This window comes from Cherax quadricarinatus, chromosome 78 (genome assembly GCF_038502225.1).
Source record: "Cherax quadricarinatus isolate ZL_2023a chromosome 78, ASM3850222v1, whole genome shotgun sequence".
Lineage (NCBI taxonomy): Eukaryota > Metazoa > Arthropoda > Malacostraca > Decapoda > Parastacidae > Cherax > Cherax quadricarinatus.
In genome coordinates this window covers 16,331,520-16,353,272 of record NC_091369.1, presented here as the reverse complement: position 1 = coordinate 16,353,272, position 21,753 = coordinate 16,331,520, and the positions used below count along the sequence as shown (strand labels likewise).

The following is a 21,753-nucleotide window of genomic DNA, read 5'->3' as shown; positions in this document are numbered from 1 at the left end:
CCCTAGGTACCTTACCCTCTTCCATACATTTATTAAATAATTGCACCAACCACTCCAAAACTATATCCCCACCTGCTTTTAACATTTCTATCTTTATCCCATCAATCCCGGCTGCCTTACCCCCTTTCATTTTACCTACTGCCTCACGAACTTCCCCCACACTCACAACTGGCTCTTCCTCACTCCTACAAGATGTTATTCCTCCTTGCCCTATACACGAAATCACAGCTTCCCTATCTTCATCAACATTTAACAATTCCTCAAAATATTCCCTCCATCTTCCCAATACCTCTAACTCTCCATTTAATAACTCTCCTCTCCTATTTTTAACTGACAAATCCATTTGTTCTCTAGGCTTCCTTAACTTGTTAATCTCACTCCAAAACTTTTTCTTATTTTCAACAAAATTTGTTGATAACATCTCACCCACTCTCTCATTTGCTCTCTTTTTACATTGCTTCACCACTCTCTTAACCTCTCTCTTTTTCTCCATATACTCTTCCCTCCTTGCATCACTTCTACTTTGTAAAAACTTCTCATATGCTAACTTTTTCTCCCTTACTACTCTCTTTACATCATCATTCCACCAATCGCTCCTCTTCCCTCCCGCACCCACTTTCCTGTAACCACAAACTTCTGCTGAACACTCTAACACTACATTTCTAAACCTACCCCATACCTCTTCGACCCCATTGCCTATGCTCTCATTAGCCCATCTATCCTCCAATAGCTGTTTATATCTTTCCCTAACTGCCTCCTCTTTTAGTTTATAAACCTTCACCTCTCTCTTCCCTGATGCTTCTATTCTCCTTGTATCCCATCTACCTTTTACTCTCAGTGTAGCTACAACTAGAAAGTGATCTGATATATCTGTAGCCCCTCTATAAACATGTACATCCTGAAGTCTACTCAACAGTCTTTTATCTACCAATACATAATCCAACAAACTACTGTCATTTCGCCCTACATCATATCTTGTATACTTATTTATCCTCTTTTTCTTAAAATATGTATTACCTATAACTAAACCCCTTTCTATACAAAGTTCAATCAAAGGGCTCCCATTACCATTTACACCTGGCACCCCAAACTTACCTACCACACCCTCTCTAAAAGTTTCTCCTACTTTAGCATTCAGGTCCCCTACCACAATTACTCTCTCACTTGGTTCAAAGGCTCCTATACATTCACTTAACATCTCCCAAAATCTCTCTCTCTCCTCTGCATTCCTCTCTTCTCCAGGTGAATACACGCTTATTATGACCCACTTCTCGCATCCAACCTTTACTTTAATCCACATAATTCTTGCATTTACACATTCATATTCTCTTTTCTCCTTCCATAACTGATCATTCAACATTACTGCTACCCCTTCCTTTGCTCTAACTCTCTCAGATACTCCAGATTTAATCCCATTTATTTCCCTCCACCGAAACTCCCCTACCCCCTTCAGCTTTGTTTCGCTTAGGGCCAGGACATCCAACTTCTTTTCAATCATAACATCAGCAATCATCTGTTTCTTGTCACCTGCACTACATCCACGCACATTCAAGCATCCCAGTTTTATAAAGTTTTTCTTCTTCTATTTTTTAGTAAATGTCTACAGGAGAAGGGGTTACTAGCCCATTGCTCCCGGCATTTTAGTCGCTCATACGACACGCATGGCTTACGGAGGAAAGATTCTTTTCCACTTCCCCATGGACAATAGAAGAAATAAAGAAGAACAAGAGCTATGTAGAAAAAGGAGAAAAACCTAGATGTATGTATATATATATGCATGTGCGTGTCTGTGAAGTGTGACCAAAGTGTAAGTTGGAGTAGCAAGATATCCCTGTTATCTAGCGTGTTTATGAGACAGAAAAAGACACCAGCAATCCTACCATCATGCAAAACAGTTACAGGTTTCTGTTTCAGTCATCTGGCAGGACGGTAGTACTTCCCTGGGCGGTTGCTGTCTACCAACCTACTACCTATATATATATATATATATATATATATATATATATATATATATATATATATATATATATATATGTATATATATATATATACACTGATCTCTGGCTGAAGGAGACTCGAACCTACGAACCTTGGAACAAGGTATACCAAACTCACCACACTGGACAATACCTTGGCTTGCAGCTTGCGCTACACGTTGATCCAAGGCAACCAGCTTTCAGGGAGAAGGCTTACAGCTTTTCATCTCATCCCCTGCATGCATCAGCCTTACTAGAGATTTGAACAATGCAAGGAATTCGCATATATATATACATTACATATATATATATATATATATATATATATATATATATATATATATATATATATATATATATATATATATATATCGGTTCATTAAAATGCAGCAACAGTACAGTAATAATTAAAAAAGAATAATGCATTAAACAGAATAGGCACGAATAATATTACTACTACTACTAATAATAATAATAATAATAATAATAGTAATACCACTCGACTGACTGGCTCTGATAAGATTCATCCAATTAGGTATAGTTGGATGAAATTTATGAGAGGCAGCTGGCCGAGTGGTTAACGCACTGGCCTGTGAGTTTTTAAGACTTACCATAGGTTAAAGCTTGACCCGTTGAGTGATTTACACCTAAGCTGTCCAAGGAGAATGCATACACCACCTGGGGTTAATGGAGCCTTCATTAGGGAGCGAGTAAATGGTCCCTAGGATACAATAGCATTATATAATATACTTTTGTTAAGCGATTTTCTTTATTAATTCTACTTAAAAAATGCATATCCATAAATTTTGAAATGTATTCTGAGTCAAGAATAATATATCATCAGGGAAGCTCATGTATAAACCAAGTAAACTTTTGGCGGCTCAGAAAGCCGGACTTCGCTTCTCAGAAAGCCGGACTTCGCTTCTCAGAAAGCCGGACTTCGCTTCAAATTACTCATGAATAAATTGCAAAACCAGGGATTTCAACGTTTATTTTTTCTGATATGGCTAAATAATTCACAAGTTTTGTTAACGTCATCAAAATGGATTTTTTTTTCTTACATTTTTTTATATACACATTTTTTTATATTACTTAGGTTAGATAAATCTCCAAAAAATGTGAATTTAAATTTTTGGGGATATTCAATCTATTGTTTTTTTAATAAAAAAAATCGAGGACGGGTGTATGGGTTGGGATAAATTTGGTTAAGTGACCGGATTTTAAGTATATAAAAGACTTCTATAGGAAGTGATATTAAGATGTGGAGAAGAGATGGTTGAAACACAGTTGCTGTTCTTTACCTTACCAAGGTAAACATCCCTTTATTAGCGTCCTTTATATATCTTCATTTCTCTATTTTTGTTATATTAATAGACAGAAAATGCTCATTGTTACAAACAAAAATAAATCTCCTTATTTCTCCGTGAAGAAAAGTAAATCCATTAAGTTAGAAAAATTTACACTATCATCTTGGAGCGTTACATAAACAGTGAAAAAAGTTTTTTTTTTTACGATATACTTAACATGTTAAGTATATCGTATATACATTCAACAACGAATATGAATGTTCCCAACTCTACGGTTTATGGCTATATTGACAGTTTTTTCTTATCTTTCTGCTGGCATCTGCCTCGGTTAGGTTAGGTTAGGTTAGGTTAGGTTAGGTTAGGTTAGGTTAGGTAAGGTTCGTCAGGAAACAGGACAAGTATTTCCTGACGCGGGTCATAAATGATGACTCGCCGTTGGAGCTTTTGGTCATCTGATCGAGGCCTTCCGCTGGCATACCGGTCCACCTCTTTAAAAATTATGGTCATAGTTATAATCATTTTTTATGACTATGGCATCTGCCTCCTCCTCATGTCATCACCGTCACTCTGCACTCATGTCACTTATTCTGCTCTCATCTCCCTAAATGAAATGTCAACTCCCTCATCCTGCTAACTTCTCAATAACCCTGTCATCTCCCTCATCCTCCTCTTATCTCCCTGAAACAAGTTTCTCACACTTCACTAACTTTGGGGGATCTATCCTTTCTCTGTTTGTGTGTACTCACCTAACTGTGGTTGCAGGGGTCGAGTCGCAGCTCCTGGCTCAGCCTCTTTATTGGTCGCCACTAGGTCAACTCTCTCCCTGCTCCATGAGCTTTAACATACCTCTTCTTAAAGCTAGGTAAGGATCCTGCCTACACCACATCGCTCTCTAGACTCTTCAACTTACAGTTGTGACCCCTTGTTTCTGTGTCCCTTCTCTGAAACATCCTGTCGCTATCCACCTTGTCAATTCCTCTCAATATTTTATATGTCGTTATCATCTCCCCCCTATCCCTCCTATCCTCCAGTGTCCTCAAACCGATTATCCTTAACCTATCCTCGTAAGACAAACCCCTGAGCTCTGGGACTAGCCTTGTCGCAGACTTTTTCACTTTCTCTAATTTCTTGACGTGATGACTAGGTGTGGGTTTCAGACTTGTGCTGCGAACTTCAATATGGGCCTGATGTACACTGTCTACAGAGTTTTCAACGATTCCTTACTGAGGTGTCGAAACACTATTCTTAGTTTCGCCAGGCTCCCATATGCTGCAGCAGTTATCTGCTGCAGCATATGTATACATATATATATATACATATATATATATATATATATATATATATATATATATATATATATATATATATATATATATATGTCGTGCCGAATAGGCAGAACTTGCTATCTTGGCTTAAATAGCAACGTTCATCTTGCCATATAGGACAAGTGAAAATTTGTGTATGCAATAATTTCGCCAAAATCATTCTGAACCTAATGAAAAAAATATATTCCACTGTGTTTGTTTAGTATTAAATTATTGTAAACAAATTTAAAATATATTTTGTTGGGTTAGGCTAAAATAAATTGTTCTGGTTATAATAAGGTTAGGTAAATTTTCTAAGATTCTTTTGGTGCAAAATTATAAATTTTTACATCAACAATAATGAAAAAATATATCTTTAAACGTATAAGAGAAAATTTCAGAAAGGACTTTATTTTATATGAGTTCTTGCTAATTGACCAGTTTTACTTATTCGGCACGACATACATATATATATATATATATATATATATATATATATATATATATATATATATATATATATATATATATATATATATGTCCTGCCGAATAGGCAGAACTTGCGATTTTGGCTTAAATAGCAACGCTCATATTGCCATATAGGACAAGTGAAAATTTGTGTATGCAATAATTTCGTCAAAATCATTCTGAACCTAACGAAAAAAATATATTTCACTGTGTTTCCTTAGTATTAAATTACTGTAAACAAATCTGAAATATACTTAGTTGGGTTAGGCTAAAATAAATTGCTCTTGTTATAATAAGGTTAGGTAAGTTTTCTAAGATTTTTTTGGTGCAAAATTAAAATTTTTTACATTAACATTAATGAAAAAAATATATCTTTAAACGTATAAGAGAAATTTTCAGAAAGGACTTAATTTTAAATGAGTTCTTGCTAATTGACCAGTTTTACATATTCGGCACGACATATATATATATACATATATATATATATATATATATATATATATATATATATATATATATATATACATATATATATATATTTATATATATATATATATATATATATATATATATATATATATATATATATATATATACAACTCCATTGCAAAAATATCATACACCAGTAGACCTATACAAGTTGTTCAAAGTTAGGCCATATTATTATTATTAGGAGTAGTAGTAGTATTACAATCAAAACCAATCGCCAAACTCACAAGAGTCATACGTTATAGGAGAATAAAACCTTAATGATGGTGCGTGTAAACCACCATACTTCCCTGACAGTTTCCAACATTGTGGTAAAATTTCAGTCTTGTGTTGCACTCACCACTTCTTACACAGACTCCACATAAATACCAGGACCATGCCCAATACTAGGGACAACTAAAGTATACAAAAATTTCACCAAAAATAACATATGGCGTAAACATTACCCAACAAAAGACAACACTACACACATAAATTGATTAACGAATCTAGGCACGGATTTACAAAGGGGCGTTTTTGACTTACGAATTTACTAACTCTTTTCTCCAAGGCATTTGAGGAGGTAGATCATGGTAATGAATATGATATTGTGTATATAAACTTCTGTAAGGTTATTGATAGAGTTCCACATCAGAGGCTGTTGAGAAAGCTTAAGGCACACGGAATAGGAGGAGAATTTTTTTCCTAGGTAGAGGTGTGGTTGACAGATAGGCAGCAGAGAGTTTGCATCAATGGAGAGAAATCACAGACCCCTGTGGTGCTCCACAGGGGTCTGTGTTGGGCACTTTGTCGCTCACAATTTATATAAACGACATTGCTGAGGAAATAAATAGCGACATAAGCAACTTTGCTGATGACACCATAACAGGTAGCCTAATTCATTCTAATGAGGACATTAGAGCACTCCAGGAACATTTGAATAGACTGATGCAATGCTCGGAGAAGTGGCAGAAGCAGTTTAATATAGACAAATGCGAAGTTCTTAATACTGGACAAGAAAATAACCATGCCACATATAAACTAAATAATGTAGATCTTAACATTACTGATTGCAAAAAGAATTTAGGAGTTCTGGTTAGCAGTAATCTGAAATCAAGACAACAGTGCTTAAGTGTTCGCAATAAAACTAACATAATCCTTGGCTTCATTACAAGAAGTATAAATAATAGAAGTCCTCAGGTTGTTCTTCAACTCTATATATCCTTGGTTAGGCCTCATTTAGACTATGCTGCTCAGTTCTGGTCACCATATTACAGAATGGATATAAATGCACTGGAAAACGTACAGAGGAGGATGACAAAGTTGATCCCATGTATCAGAAATCTTCCCTATGAGGACAGAATGAGGACCCTGAATCTGCACTCTCTCGAAAGGCGTAAAATTAGGGGGAGATGTGATTGAAGTGTATAAATGGAAAACAGGAATAAATAAAGGGGATGTAAATAGGGTGCTAAAAATATCTAGCCAAGACAGGACTCGCAACAATGGATTTAAGTTGGAAAAATTCAGATTCAGGAAGGATATTTGAAAGCACTGGTTTGGTAACAGAGTTGTGGATGAGTGGAACAAACTCCCGAGTACAGTTATAGAGGCTAAAAACGTTGTGTAGTTTTAAAAATAAGTTTGACAAATACATGAGTGTGAGTGGGTGTGAGTTGGGCCTGATTAGCTTGTGTTAATACGACTGATAGCTAGCTCCTTCCTTAAGTGGATGTGACCTGCCATGACTAGGTTCGGTCTGTGGCATAAACCAGTAGGCGACTTGGACTGACCTCACATGGGTCAGTAGGCCTGTTGCAGTGTTTCTTCTCTCTTATGTTCTTATGTTCAAGGAATTACTCAAGACTCTGCACACCGTGTACGTCAAGCCGATACTGTAGCATGCAACACTAGTTTGGAACCCACACCTGGTCAAGCACGTCATTTAATTAGAGAAAGTGCAAAAGTTTGCAAAAATACTAGTCCCAGAGCTAAGTGGAATGTCCTATGAAGAAAGGTTAAGGGAAATCGGCCTGACGACACTGGAGATCAGTAGGATGCTAACGACATATAAAATACGGCGAGGAATTGACAAGGTGGACAAAGACAGGATGTTCCAGAGATGGGACACAGAAACAAGGGGTTATAATTGGATGTTGAAGACTCAGATGAGTCAAAGGGATATTAGGAAGTATTTGTCAGGAAGTGGAAATGTCTGGAAAGTGACGTAGTGAAGGAAGGAACCATACATAGTTTTATGACGAGGTTTGACAAAGCTCATGGAGCAAGGAGAGAGTGACCTAATACTGACCAGTGAAGAGGCGGGGCAAGGAGCTGTGACTTGACCCCGGCAACCACAACTAGGCGAGTACACACACGCATGCGCACTCGCACACAAACACCAGGAGCTGTGACTCGGCCCCTGCAACCACAACTAGGAGAGTTCACAGGACCGATGAATCGAACCCTGTAAATACATTTAGATGAGTACAAATAGGTGAGTACACACACGCACACGCAAGGAAAGACAATGTAACAAAAGACGGAGAGAAAGAGAGATGTTGTTAGACTGCATGTTCTTGAATTGTAAGAAGGCTTTCCACATACTTTCGCACAAGTGATTGGTACAAAAACTAGAGCAGCATGCAGGGTATAACAGGAAAAGTAGTGCAATAGATCATCTTGATCTATTACAGATAGGGAATAACGAGTGATATTACGTGACGAGTTGTCGAAGTTGGCGCATGGGGTTCCGCAAGTGCTCTTTCTGGTATTTGTGAATGACATGATGAAAGGTATAGATTCAAAGGTGTCCCTGTTCGTAGACGACGTGAAACTGATGCAGAGAATTCAAGCAGACGAGGACCAGGTAAGACTTCCAAGGGATCTGGATAGGCTTCAATCCTGGTCTGACAAATGACTTTTGGAGTTTAATCCCACCAAGTGCAGGCCATGACGCTAGAAAAAGAACAAATGATTCATTACCTTTGAAGCCTGTTCATGATTGTGACCAGTTCTACCTGGAGTTCATTACGTTTGTAACTAGTTCAGTTATCATAACTTTGGGACCCAGTCCCTGGACCCATTATGTACCTCTGTAATCTTTCGACTACCGCCCACAGGATGGGTATAGAGTGCATAATGAAGATAAACTAAACTAGAAAAACGACGAAGAAAACCGCGGATGGAGTACATGCTAGGGAGTCTTTGATCCCGTTCTAGTCACACCAAACACATCCCCTGAGGCACATCTCAACCAAAGAACTGCTGCAGCCTTGGGGTGCCTGGCAAACCTAAGAATAGCGTTTCGACATCTAAGCAAGAAGGCATTCACGACACTGTGTACCGTGAACGTCAAGTTCATATTATAGTCTGAAATATCAGTATGGAACCCACACCTGGTCAACCACGTCAATAAATTAGAGAAAGTGCAGAGGTTGGCAGCAAAATTAATACCGTAGCTAAGGAGTATATCCTAGAAGGAGACGTTAAGGAAACTCAGCCTATCGACACTGGAGGAATAGATGGACAGGAAGGACGTGATAACAATGTGTGAAATACTGAGAGGAACTGACAAGGTGGACATGTACAAAATGTATCAGAGATGGGACACAGGAATAAGGAGACACAATCGGAAGTTAGAAACTCTGAAGCGTCATAGGGATGTTAGGAAATATTTCTTCAGTTTTAACGATGTCAGAAAGTGAAACAATCTGAAGAGTGAAATAGTGGATGCAGGATCCAAACATATCTTTAATGTGAGGTACGATATGGTTCTTGGAGCAGGAGGAGTGAGTCTAGTAGTGACTAGCACTGGGGCGGGGCAAGGAGCTTTGACCCGACCCCTGCAAACACACACAGGTGAGTAAAATTAGGTGAATCCACACACACACACACACACACACACACACACACACACACACACACACACACACACACACTTTATCATCTCGGCTCCCTCTAACATGTACAAAAACACAAATTCCCTCGCGGACACAGAATCCTATTTTCCAAACTCACGCACACATGTACACAAACACACACAAATATGCATATATATGTTTGTACATTTGCATATGCATATACGCACTTTATCACAGTGCTTTTAAAATAAAATTACATTGAATAGGCAATGATAAAGTAAGTAAATTCTTGAGTAAATTTTAAATGAGAAATTCTGAATAATTAAATGGAGAAAACAGTATCACATTATTTTAAATATATCCACAATGAGAGAATTAGAGATGTAAAGAAGTGACAGTCGAGAGACTCATGTCTGGAACAAAACAAAGCCGACGCTTGTGAGAAGTTGCCAGAAATAAAGAGTAAACTATTAAATATATCTCCCAAGTTTTACTTTCATCGTATTCGCTTCTTTGACCTTTGTATTGAGAGACAGCATTCATATCCACAAAGAAAATCTTGGTGGAAAAAAATCCAAAATTTCTAACTCGTAGACTCGAATTATTGATTAAAAGAATTTCAGGGTTCCAGGATTCAATTATCCGGCAGAACGTTCTTGTTGATATTTCTCACTCCGCAGTTTTATATGGTAGTACCTAATTTTCCAGCACATAAGGCGCATGACGGTAATATAATAGCTGTAAATCAGTAATTATAATTAAGGGTTAATTACCCTCTCATTTTACGCTAAAGCGTAGCCAAAGCCTACCCTTGTTCCTGATCTTGAGCATATACGGCGCAGGGAAATTTTTCCAAGATCTGTGGGGAAAAAAAAGGTTCGCCTTATTTGTCGGAAAATACGGTATGTTGCGCCAGAGTTGCAGTGTTTTGCTTTATTGTTTTTGTATGTTGTGTGGCACTTAAATGTTGAATACACAAATTTTCGCTTGCCTTATTCGACAAGAAGAACGTTGCTATTTAAGCCAAAATCGCAAGTTTTACCTATTCGGCACAACACACACACACACACACACACACACACACACACACACACACACACACACACACACACACACACACACACACACACACACACACACACACATTCCAGTAGCGATCAGTGAAGAGGCGGGGCCAGGAGCTGAGTCTCGACCCCTGCAACCACAATTAGGTGAGTACAATTAGGTGAGTACACACACACACACACACACACACAAACACACACACACACACACACACACACACACACTCACACTCCATCCATTCGTTTAAGACTCTGTATACCATTTACGTCATGCCCATACTGAAGTATGCAGCATCAGTTTGGAATCCACACCTAGTCAAGCACGTCAAGAAATTAGAGAAAGTGCAAAGGTTTGCAACAAGACTAGTCCCAGAGCTACGGGGATTGTCCTACGAAGAAAGGTTGAGGGAAATCGGCCTGACGACACTGAAGGACAGGAGGGTCAGGGGAGACATGATAACGACATATAAAATACTGCGCGGAATAGACAAGGTGGACAAAGACGGGATGTTCCAGAGAAGGGACACAGACACAAGAGGTTACAGTTGGAAGTTGAAGACTCAGATGAATCAAAGGGATGTTAGGAAGTATTTCTTCAGTCATAGAGTTGTCAGGCCGTGGAATAGCCTAGAAAGTGACGTAGTGGAGGCGGGAACCATACATAGTTTCAAGGCGAGGTATGATAAAGGTCATGGAGCAGGGAGAGAGAGGACCTAGTAGCAATCAGTGAAGAGGCGGGACCAGGAGCTATGAATCGACCCCTGCAACCACAAATAGGTGAGTACACACACACACACACACACACACACACACACACACACACACACACACACACACACACACACACCACACACTCACACATATATATATATATATATATATATATATATATATATATATATATATATATATATTATATATATATATATATATATATATATATGTATATATATATTCGCCAGATCTGCACCTACGCTTTTGAATTTCACTCTCCCCCCCTCGTCGTAATTTTTGCCACGTTTTTCCACGTTTTAAACTACGCCACTACTCATCGCAAGATACTGGGTATGGGTTCAACAGCTTTGGTCATAGAGCATGTGAAAATGACAAGCGCTTCAGAAATTTAGTCCTTGTTACCGTACGCAAGTGTCGAAAATTTGAAGCGGGTTGGATGAAGAGTTCTCGAGATGAGAGAAGTAAAAGCGAAAAGTAGAGGAAGAAAAAAAAAGAAAATCAGGAAACGTCTTAAAGAAACCAATTTGGGAGATATTTTCAATAAGAATTCAGTCAGATTCAAAAGTATTCACACCTTTAGGGATACCTAGAAAGGTGCGTATCGTCTAGGAAAATAATGTTTGTACTTCTCTCATCTGGCAGTTCCTCCGCACGACCCCATCATCCTTGCCGAGAAGGATGGACCACAGGTGTGGACCATGGTGGGACCTTACAACGAGGGAGAGTCCGTGTCCCTCACTTGTCAAGTCAACGGAGGTGAGTACGTGTCGTAATTTATGTTTCTGATCCTCTCCCTCCCTCCCTCTCTCTCTCTCTCTCTCTCTCTCTCTCCCTCTCTCTCTTTTACACGGAGTTTTACAAGGTTAGGTAAAGGGTTCCTATCTTTGATTACAAACTAAGGGCTGTTACCTTCATCAGCTCATTTGAAAGCCTTTTTATAGCTAAGAGATGAATAAATAGTGGTATAAACCTTGGTAATAAATACCGACAAGTTGGTTTAGAAAGACACGTAAGCAAACACTATAACATATTTATTAGAAAACGTTTCGGACCTCCCTTTACCTCTTCTAGATTTCATCAATCTAGTGGAACTGTGTGTTAATTTCAACTTCTTCAAGTATCAGGACAACTGTTACAAACAATGCTTTGGGATGGCAATGGGCAGCCCGCTCAGTGCTGTGCTTGCCAACCTCTTCATGGAAAACTTGGAGACAGAGAAATTCAGCACCCTCATTCCCAACACCGTTACCTGGCTAAGATACGTTGATGATATATTGGTTTTCTATCCAAGACGTCTCAATATCCAGGCCCTTCTCAACAAGATCAATGCAGTTGAACCATCAATAAAGTTTACACTTGAACTCGAAAATGATGGCAAACTTCCTTTCCTCGACGTTTCTACTGTGCAGATCTCCCGACAGTGACAAACTTCTCTTCAAAGTGTATAGAAAACCTACCAACAAGGACGATCTTATACACTTTTATTCACACCAAGATACCCGCACTAAGAGAGGAGTCCTCATTGGCTTCTTCTTGAGAGCTCTTCGCATCTCCAGCCCTTGTTTTCTAGAAGAAGAATGCACTTACATAACACAAGCCTTTACACGTCTTCAGTTCCCATCTTTCTTCATCCGAGATTGCAGACTCAAGGCACAAGCTATCCTCAACAAACCGCCCATGGAACAGCCCCCTAAACAGTTCATAGTACTCCCATGTGGCGATGTTGCCACGAATACTCGCCGGGCACTCGCTATGAGTAACATCAACGTTTCCACCATAAACACATCCTCTATCAAAGACCTCACTACTAAACGCAGCCCCACACCTCTAACTTCTACAGCAGGCGTCTACACTATCCCCTGTGGGTTCTGTCCCAAGAAATATGTAGGCGAGACAGGCAGAGATCTTGCAGTCCGCCTGAATGAGCATCGAAATGCCTCTAACAGAGACGATGTAAGGTACGCCTGTGTCCTCCACAGAGACTCCACGGGGCATTTGATGAACTGGAACGAGGCACAACTCGTTCTCACCGAACCAGACCTCAGACGCCGACGGTGCCTAGAAGCCTCACTAATCACCGTCACCGACACTATAGAACGCAACACTGGAAACTACAAAAATTTCAAAAACATTGGCATACATGATACTTAAGCAGCACCAACCCAACAACACAGGAGTCACATGATTTCATCGTCTACTGGTCCTCATCATAGGCAGAGGTTGTTTTTGATAAGAACCTGCCTCGCATGGGCCAGTAGGCCTTCTACAGTGTTCCTCCATTCTTATGTTCTTATGACATTCCTCAGGTCACGTGCGTCACATCTCACTCTCCGCCTATATATATAATGTCTTTCTACCTCTGTATGTTAGAAGTGATCAAGGTCCCAGGACCGAAACGTTTTCTAATAAATATGTTATAGTGTTTGCTTACGTGTCTTTCTAAACCATGAATAAATAGTAAACAGGATGAAGTTGGAGCCATCTATGAGACAGTAATTTCACTTGGTCAACTGATTTCATTTCGTTGATGACATTATGCTTTACTAACATGTTCCAGACACGAAGCATCCTAGAAATAAATGATCCCAGTTGAAGTGATGTTCTGGGGAAGGGTGCAGTTAGAGTGTAGTTGCTGTTTGACGTCCGTCCTATTGCGTATAAGCTCACTTCTCGCTGTTCTCGGAGTGGAGCGACGAGTGGAACTTTGCCAATATTGGCCTTGTATATAACAGAGAAGCCACCCACATCCCTCCGATGTTGAAGGCTCTGCTGGAAAATAAAAACAGATTTTTGTCTCTGTCTGTCTGTCTGTCTGTCTCTCTCTCTCTCTCTCTCTCTGTCTGTCTGTCTGTCTCTCTCTCTCTCTCTCTCTCTCTCTCTCTCTCTCTCTCTGTCTCTCTCTCTCTCTCTCTCTCTCTCTCTCTCTCTCTCTCTCTCTCTCTCTCTCTCTCTCTCTCTCTCTCTCTCTCTCTCTCTCTCTCTCTCTCTCTCTCTTCTCTCTCTCTCTCTCTCTATCTATCTATCTATCTATCTATCTATCTACCTATTTATCTATCTATCTATCTATCTAACTATCTATCTATCTATCTATCTATCTATTTATCTATCTATCTATTATCTATCTATCTATCTATCTATCTATCTCATTCTCTCGCTATCTTTGCTGAATATCATTCAATACGTGTGCTTCTCTAAAAATAAGATTACTTCCAGTGAAGAATACTTGCCTAATAGAAGCAGGAGTTACATGTGCGGCGAACTTTCAAAGATCCTCTCTAAACTTAACATGGAATTCTTTGAATGTTTAAAACTAATGTTGTACAGAATCAATCCCCTGGACAAGTAATGGTACATGTATGTTGAGGAGGTGTTTTAAAGTTTAGAAAGCGGAATCAGGACTGTTTGATACTTTCTTGAAATTTTTTTAATAATCTTAATTTAAAATTGAAGAGGAGAAATGTTACTTGTAAAGAGAAAGAAGTCATCATTGGTAATAAGGGTTTCCAAGGTACATTGACTCTTGGCTAATATTTTACACTTTTTCGCGAATTCTGACCAACTTAAGACTCATACACACACACACACACACACACACACACACACACACAGGTTAAGGGAAATCAACCTGACGACACTGGAGGACAGGAGAGATAGGGGGGACATGATAACGACATACAAAATACTGAGAGGAATTGACAAGGTGGACAAAGACAGGATGTTCCAGAGATTGGACACAGTAACAAGGGGACACAGTTGGAAGCTGAAGACACAGATGAATCACAGGGATGTTAGGAAGTATTTCTTCAGCCACAGAGTAGTCAGTAAGTGGAATAGTTTCGGAAGCGATGTAGTGGAGGCAGGATCCATACATAGCTTTAAGCAGAGGTATGGACGGCTCAGGGAATACCTGACAGGGACTCGGTCAACTAGGTGACAACTAGGTGAGTCATGGTCAGGGAATACGTGAAGAGGTATCACAGTGGGCGCCTGTGACGAGCGGGCTCCCACATGGGTCAGTTCTAGAACCAGTGCTATTATTGATATATGCGAACGACATGATGGAGGGAATAGACTCTGAAGTGTCCCTAATCGCAGATGATGTGAAGTTGATGATAAGAATTAAATCGGATGAGGATGAGACAGGACTGCACAGAGACCTGGACAGGCTGGACATGTGGTCCAGAAACTGGCTTCTCGAATTCAATCCTGCCAAATGCAAAGTCATGAAGATTGGGTAGGGGCAAAGAAGACCGCAGACAGAGTATAGGCTAGGTGGACAAAGACTACAGACCTCACTCAGGGAGAAAGACCTTGGGGTGACCATAACACCGAGCACGTCACCGGAGGCACACATCAACCAAATAACTGCTGCAGCATACGGGCGCCTGGCAAACCTGAGAATAGCATTCTGATACCTTAATAAGGAATCGTTCAAGACACTGTACACTGTGTATGTTAGGCCCATACTGGAGTATGCAGCACCAGTCTGGAACCCACACCTGGTCAAGCACGTCAAGAAGTTAGAGAAAGTATAAAGGTTTGAAACAAGGCTAGTCCCAGAGCTCAGGGGAATGTCGTACGAGGGAAATCGGACTGACGACACTAGAGGACAGAAGGGTCAGGGGAGACATGATAACGACATACAAGATACTGCCGGGAATTGACAAGGTGGACAGAGTTAGGATGTTCCAGAGAGGGGACACAGAAACACGGGGTCACAACTGGAAGCTGAAGACTCAGACGAGTCACAGGGACGTTAGGAAGTATTTCTTCAGTCATAGAGTCGTCAGCAAGTGGAATAGCCTAGCAAGTGAAGTAGTGGAGGCAGGAACCATACATAGTTTTAAGAAGAGGTATGACAAAGCTCAGGAAGCAGAGAGGGAGAGGACCTAGTAGCGATCAGTGAAGAGGTGGGGCCAGGAGCTGAGTTTCGACCCCGGCAACCACAATTAGGTGAGTACAATTAGGTGAGTATACACACACACACACACACACACACACACACACACACACACACACACACACACACACACACACACACACACACACACATAAACACACACAATTAAAAAGTTTTAACAAGAAACCAAAGCAATCAAAGCACAATTTAAAATAATCATCTATCCAAAAGGGTTCTGTAGTGAGAGTTAAAACAGAACCCACAAAAATGATGATAAATTAATACTTACGCTTTAGAAAAAAAACCCACAGGGGCAAGAACATAGCAAACTCAACTATGTTCTCACAACATAATTATATATCATTACTCTAATAAAATATGTAGCAATATTATCAGTGGTCACACACATAAGAAAACGAATAAACATTTATGTACCTGATGTTTATGAAATTCGTGGCTCAGGCTGAAACCAGTTTTAAATTCGTCAAAGATGAATAAATTTATTTATTTGACTAATGCAAGACCAGTCAGCATTTTTCTTTATGTCAAAAACAATAACATTCATATTATATCTGAAGCTGTTTTGATACATATATATATATATATATATATATATATAAGCTGTTTTGATATATATATATATATATATATATATATATATATATATATATATATATATATATATATATATATATATATATATATATATATATATATATATATATAGTGAAGAATGAATATTGAAACACAGTCCTCGACTCACGAAATCGTAATGACACGATTGCAAACAAACCATACCACGGGTGACTCTCTGACTGTAGGTTCTAACCCCACCTGTGGTATGGTTTACACAGTCTTTGGGTCAGCTATGAATGCTGCATGGCCTAGTTTCAACATCTCACAAAGATAGTGGAAATCTGAAGCAATAATCTGAAGAGTCTTCATCCTGCATCTTAGTTTTTCAGCCTGACCTTTTTCGTTCCCTTAGGTTCCTGGTTCCAGATACTGGTTATGTGACTTAGGTCAAGTTACAGGTCAATATATTATGTTTCCCTTATTCATTTGTTTACTTATATCAAGTCCAGCACTATTAAGCCATCACTGTTGACACGGACATCGTTACCCCACCTTCACATGATCTCGCTTTATCTACACCGTCTTCCCATATCCCCGCTTCAGGGCCAGAGACATTGATCACATGACAAAGGCTGGTGTCCCGGGTCGTAATCTGAGAATGGAGCTAACAATATGCTCTTCTTAACCTGCTGAAATAAATCTCTTTTGCCTTATGTTTAAGTTTCTCCAGGTGAGTTCGCTTGTGCCATGGATACTCACATTTATTCACGTAAACCATAGCAAAGGGTTGGAAAAGAAGAAGTGTTAGGCCTTTTTATATAAACTATCATTAGAAGTTATTTCATTCAGTGGACTAACAACATAAGAATGGACGAACACTGCAGAAGGCCTACTGGCCCATACAAGGCAGGTCCTTATCAAAGCCACCACTACCCAAAGCTATCCAAGAATTTACTCCCGTGCCCACGACACCAATCAAACCTCCCCTCACCCCACTCACATATTTGTCCAATCTCTTTTAAAAGCTACCCAAAGTCCTAACTTCGATCACCCTACTCGGAAGATTGTTCCACACCAGAAATAAAATTAATGAATTACGTTTGGGAGCATGTAAGAACTAGATAGAAATTACCCAAGAGTTCAAAGAATCAACAGATATCAGATGTCACATGTTTGTTCTTACTCTGTGGAAATAAATGGTATAAAATACCGACACAATGGAAATATAAACACATATGCAGTATAATGTGATCCTTTATTGACTACGTTTCGCCCACACAGTGGGCTTTTTCAAGTCACAAACAGAACTGTTTGTGACTTGAAAAAGCCCACTGTGTGGGCGAAACGTAGTCAATAAAGGATCACATTATACTGCATATGTGTTTATATTTCCATTGTTCTTACTCTGCCGGCACCACAGAAGCAAGAATAATAATTTTACTTAATAATTTGAATAGAAAATTCAATTCATTCATCCTCAGTCCATTATTTTTACTTTTCTCAGGTAAGCCGTCACCCCGGGTGACCTGGTGGATGAAGGGAGAGATGATTGATGAAACATACGAGTCCCCCCGCGCCCACACTGTCATCAACACCCTCACTCTGGAGAGACTGACTCGTGCTCACCTGCACACCAGCCTAGAGTGTAGCGCTTCCAACAGCAACAACACCGCTCCTGTACGCACCTCCATCACTGTAGAGATGAACTGTGAGTACCATGTATTACATTTTATGTCGGTTATTAAGCACATGTGAATTATTCAGCACAAGAATTGGTTAAGTCTCGAATTACCGACCGCAAATAGCGAGACAGACACAATGCTGAATTGTACTCGGTAGATATATGTTAGTGCCAGCCTGGCTGATTTACGTGCTCCTAGGTAATGGTAGTTGGTGCTATTCTATTAAAATTAATGTGTTGCTGATATTGAGCCTCTGCTCATGTGGCCCATATAACATTATTATTATCCGTAATATATAGAATTAATTTGTCAAATTAATATTATACTTATTTTTCGCATAGTAATTGCTACATATGCATTAATTTTAACTGTTTTATTACAGTTATTATTATTATTATTATTATTATTATTATTATTATTATTATTATTATTATTATTATTATTTATTATTATTATTATTATTATTATTATTATTATTATTATTATTATTATTATTATTGTTGTTGTTGTTGTTGTTGCTTTTATTATTATTATTATTATTATTATTATTATTATTATTATTATTATTATTATTATTATTATTATTATGATAATAATAATAATAATAATAGTTGTTATTGCGGTTGTTGTTGCAATACGTCGGTCGTTGTCTAAACAAAGGAAATACATGCACCACTATTCACTCAGTAGCTTTCTTGCCAAAAAGTTCACTGACTTTACAGTTCAGGTGACAATGCTAATTTCAACATTTTCTCCCCTCCTTCAGAGTGAAGGGACTGTACTTCTCACCTCTAGGACCTTGTTCACTCTAACAGCACTTAAAGTCATCAAATCTACCTTTTTCTACTGATACCTGTCTAATATTCAAAACCCTAAAACTCGTAACCTCCTTTGTTCCCTCTTTCCAATCTTCCCGGGGCTGACCCTTACGTCTCCTTCTTTGTATCCAACATTTACATAACATCTTAATCACCCTATCATGCTCCACCCTTTCTCAATGCCCAAACCAGCTTAACAGCCCTCCTCAACCCTCTGGATTATGCACCCATCAAGGGAGGTTTCTTGACGCTGGTCAGGAGGCTCTTGATCTAGGGATTTGGATCTGTGCCCCGGTTACCTGAACCGGGGCACAGATATGCTGTATAATCCTACGGGTTTAGCGCTCCCCATTATTATAATAATAATTATAATAATCTGGATTATGCATTTGTAGCAACACCACACCGCATTCTTTCCATAACACTGACACAACTCTCGCCCTCAAACACAACCTCCTCCCAGTGGAACGTTTGAACTCCATGTTTCACACCAGCTTAATGTGTGAAGTTAATACACGGCAATCAATTTATTTAATAAAACTGACAAACTAAAATTGGCCCGACTCAAAGTGAATTACAAATTTTCTTTCAACAATGCCAACCAACAGTGAAAGTCCGAAGTCTATTGCAAATTCATTATTCAGTAATTACTGAAAATTCAACTATTCCAAGATTTTTAAGCGATGTAAAATATCAGAGCTTCACCTATGCAGACTAAACTTATTATGTATCCTTATAGAATGCAAATTGAGACACATGTAGCCCATTGACCATGCAAAGGTTTCGCTCAAAGAATACTCCTGTGCTAACAGGTTGAAGTTGATCCCAAGAAACATTCTCCAGCACTGAGTAATATCTTGCATGTAAGATTTATAAGCTGTTAAATACTGAAACCATCCAAAAAAGGAATACCTATTTATATTCAATGTAATATAAGTGTAAATAAATTCACACAATTTTACACAGAAAATTGGCAAAAATTATACAAAATCTCCATTAACAATTCCAAATTTCTTCTAATTAGAAGAGAGTAGAAGACGTTTCTTAAGGTTATCGTATAAAAGCAAAATTTAAGGAAGGGGCCATGTAACTTCAGGAGGGGGCCATGTAACTTCAGGAAGGGGCCATGTAACTTCAGGAAGGGGCCATGTAACTTCAGAAAGGGGCCATGTAAATTCAGGAAGGTGCCATGTAACTTCAGAAAGGGGCCATGTAACTTCAGGAAGCTACCATGTAACTTCAGAAAGGGGCCATGTAAATTCAGGAAGGTGCCATGTAACTTCAGAAAGGGGTCATGTAACTTCAGGAAGCTACCATGTAACTTCAGAAAGGGGCCATGTAAATTCAGGAAGGTGCCATGTAACTTCAGGAAGGGGCCATGTAACTTCAGGAAGGGGCCATGTAACTTCAGGAAGGGACCATGTAACTTCAGGAAGGGGCCATTTAACTTCAGGAAGGGACCATGTAACTTCAGGAAGGAGCCGTGTAACTTCAGGAAGGGACCATGTAACTTCAGGAAGGGGCCATGTAACTTCAAGAAGGGGCCATGTAACTCCAGGAAGTGACCATGTAACATCAGGAAGGGGCCATGTAACTTCAGGAAGGGACCATGTAACTTCAGGAAGGGGACATGTAACTTCAGGAAGGGACCATGTAACTTCAGGAAGGGGACATGTAACTTCAGGAAGGGGCCATTTAACTTCAGGAAGGGACCATGTAACTTCAGGAAGGAGCCGTGTAACTTCAGGAAGGGGCCATGTAACTTCAGGAAGGGGCCATGTAACTTCAAGAAAGGGCCATGTAACTCTTCAGGAAGTGACCATGTAACATCAGGAAGGGGCCATGTAACTTCAGGAAGGGACTTCATGTAACTTCAGGAAGGGGACATGTAACTTCAGGAAGGGACCATGTAACTTCAGGAAGGGGATGTAACATGTAACTTCAGGTATCATGTGGGACGAACATGTAAAAGTAATACTTCAGTAAATTACGGGGCGCCCTAACAGCCGTAACCTTGTCTCCTTGCTCACTCTCGTAACACTGAAACAGTACCCATATGTGAGGGGGTCTTACAGTGACTCAGAAGAGTGAGTCATCTACTGGTACCATGTAACTTCAGGAAGGGGCCATGTAACTTCAGGAGGGGGCCATGTAACTTCAGGAAGGGGCCATGTAACTTCAGGAAGGGACCATGTAACTTCAGGAAGGGGCCATGTAACTTCAGGAAGGGGCCATGTAACTTCAGGAAGGGGCCATGTAACTTCAGGAAGGGGCCATGTAACTTCAGGAAGGGGCCATGTAACTTCAGAAAGGGGCCATGTAACTTCACGAAGGGGCCATGTAACTTCAGGAACTGACCATGTAACTTTGGTCATAGTGTACCTGGACTTATTGAACGAACCATTTTTCCCGGTACAGTAAAGCAACGTTGCAAAACTGAAGGTGATCGTATGAGGCGCTATAGAGTTATAAATGAAAGACGTATCAATAGGATAACAAAAATTCAGACAAGAACTCCGAGGTTCCTCTTCGTGGATACCCACCAACTGGATATGAAAGTGTAATGAACAAAAGTCAGTGCTCAGTAATATT

General features: G+C 39.4%; 1 protein-coding gene across 1 annotated transcript in view; it reads left to right on the top strand.

Annotated features, from left to right (window-relative positions):
• Positions 1 to 21,753, top strand: part of LOC128701631 (neural cell adhesion molecule 2-like) — a 431,261-nt gene that overhangs the window by 320,831 nt on the left and 88,677 nt on the right. The window contains exons 4-5 of the mRNA XM_070101740.1: positions 11,828 to 11,941; positions 18,166 to 18,369. Coding sequence (XP_069957841.1) covers positions 11,828 to 11,941; positions 18,166 to 18,369 — 318 coding nt within the window. The remainder of the gene's footprint in view (positions 1 to 11,827; positions 11,942 to 18,165; positions 18,370 to 21,753) is intronic.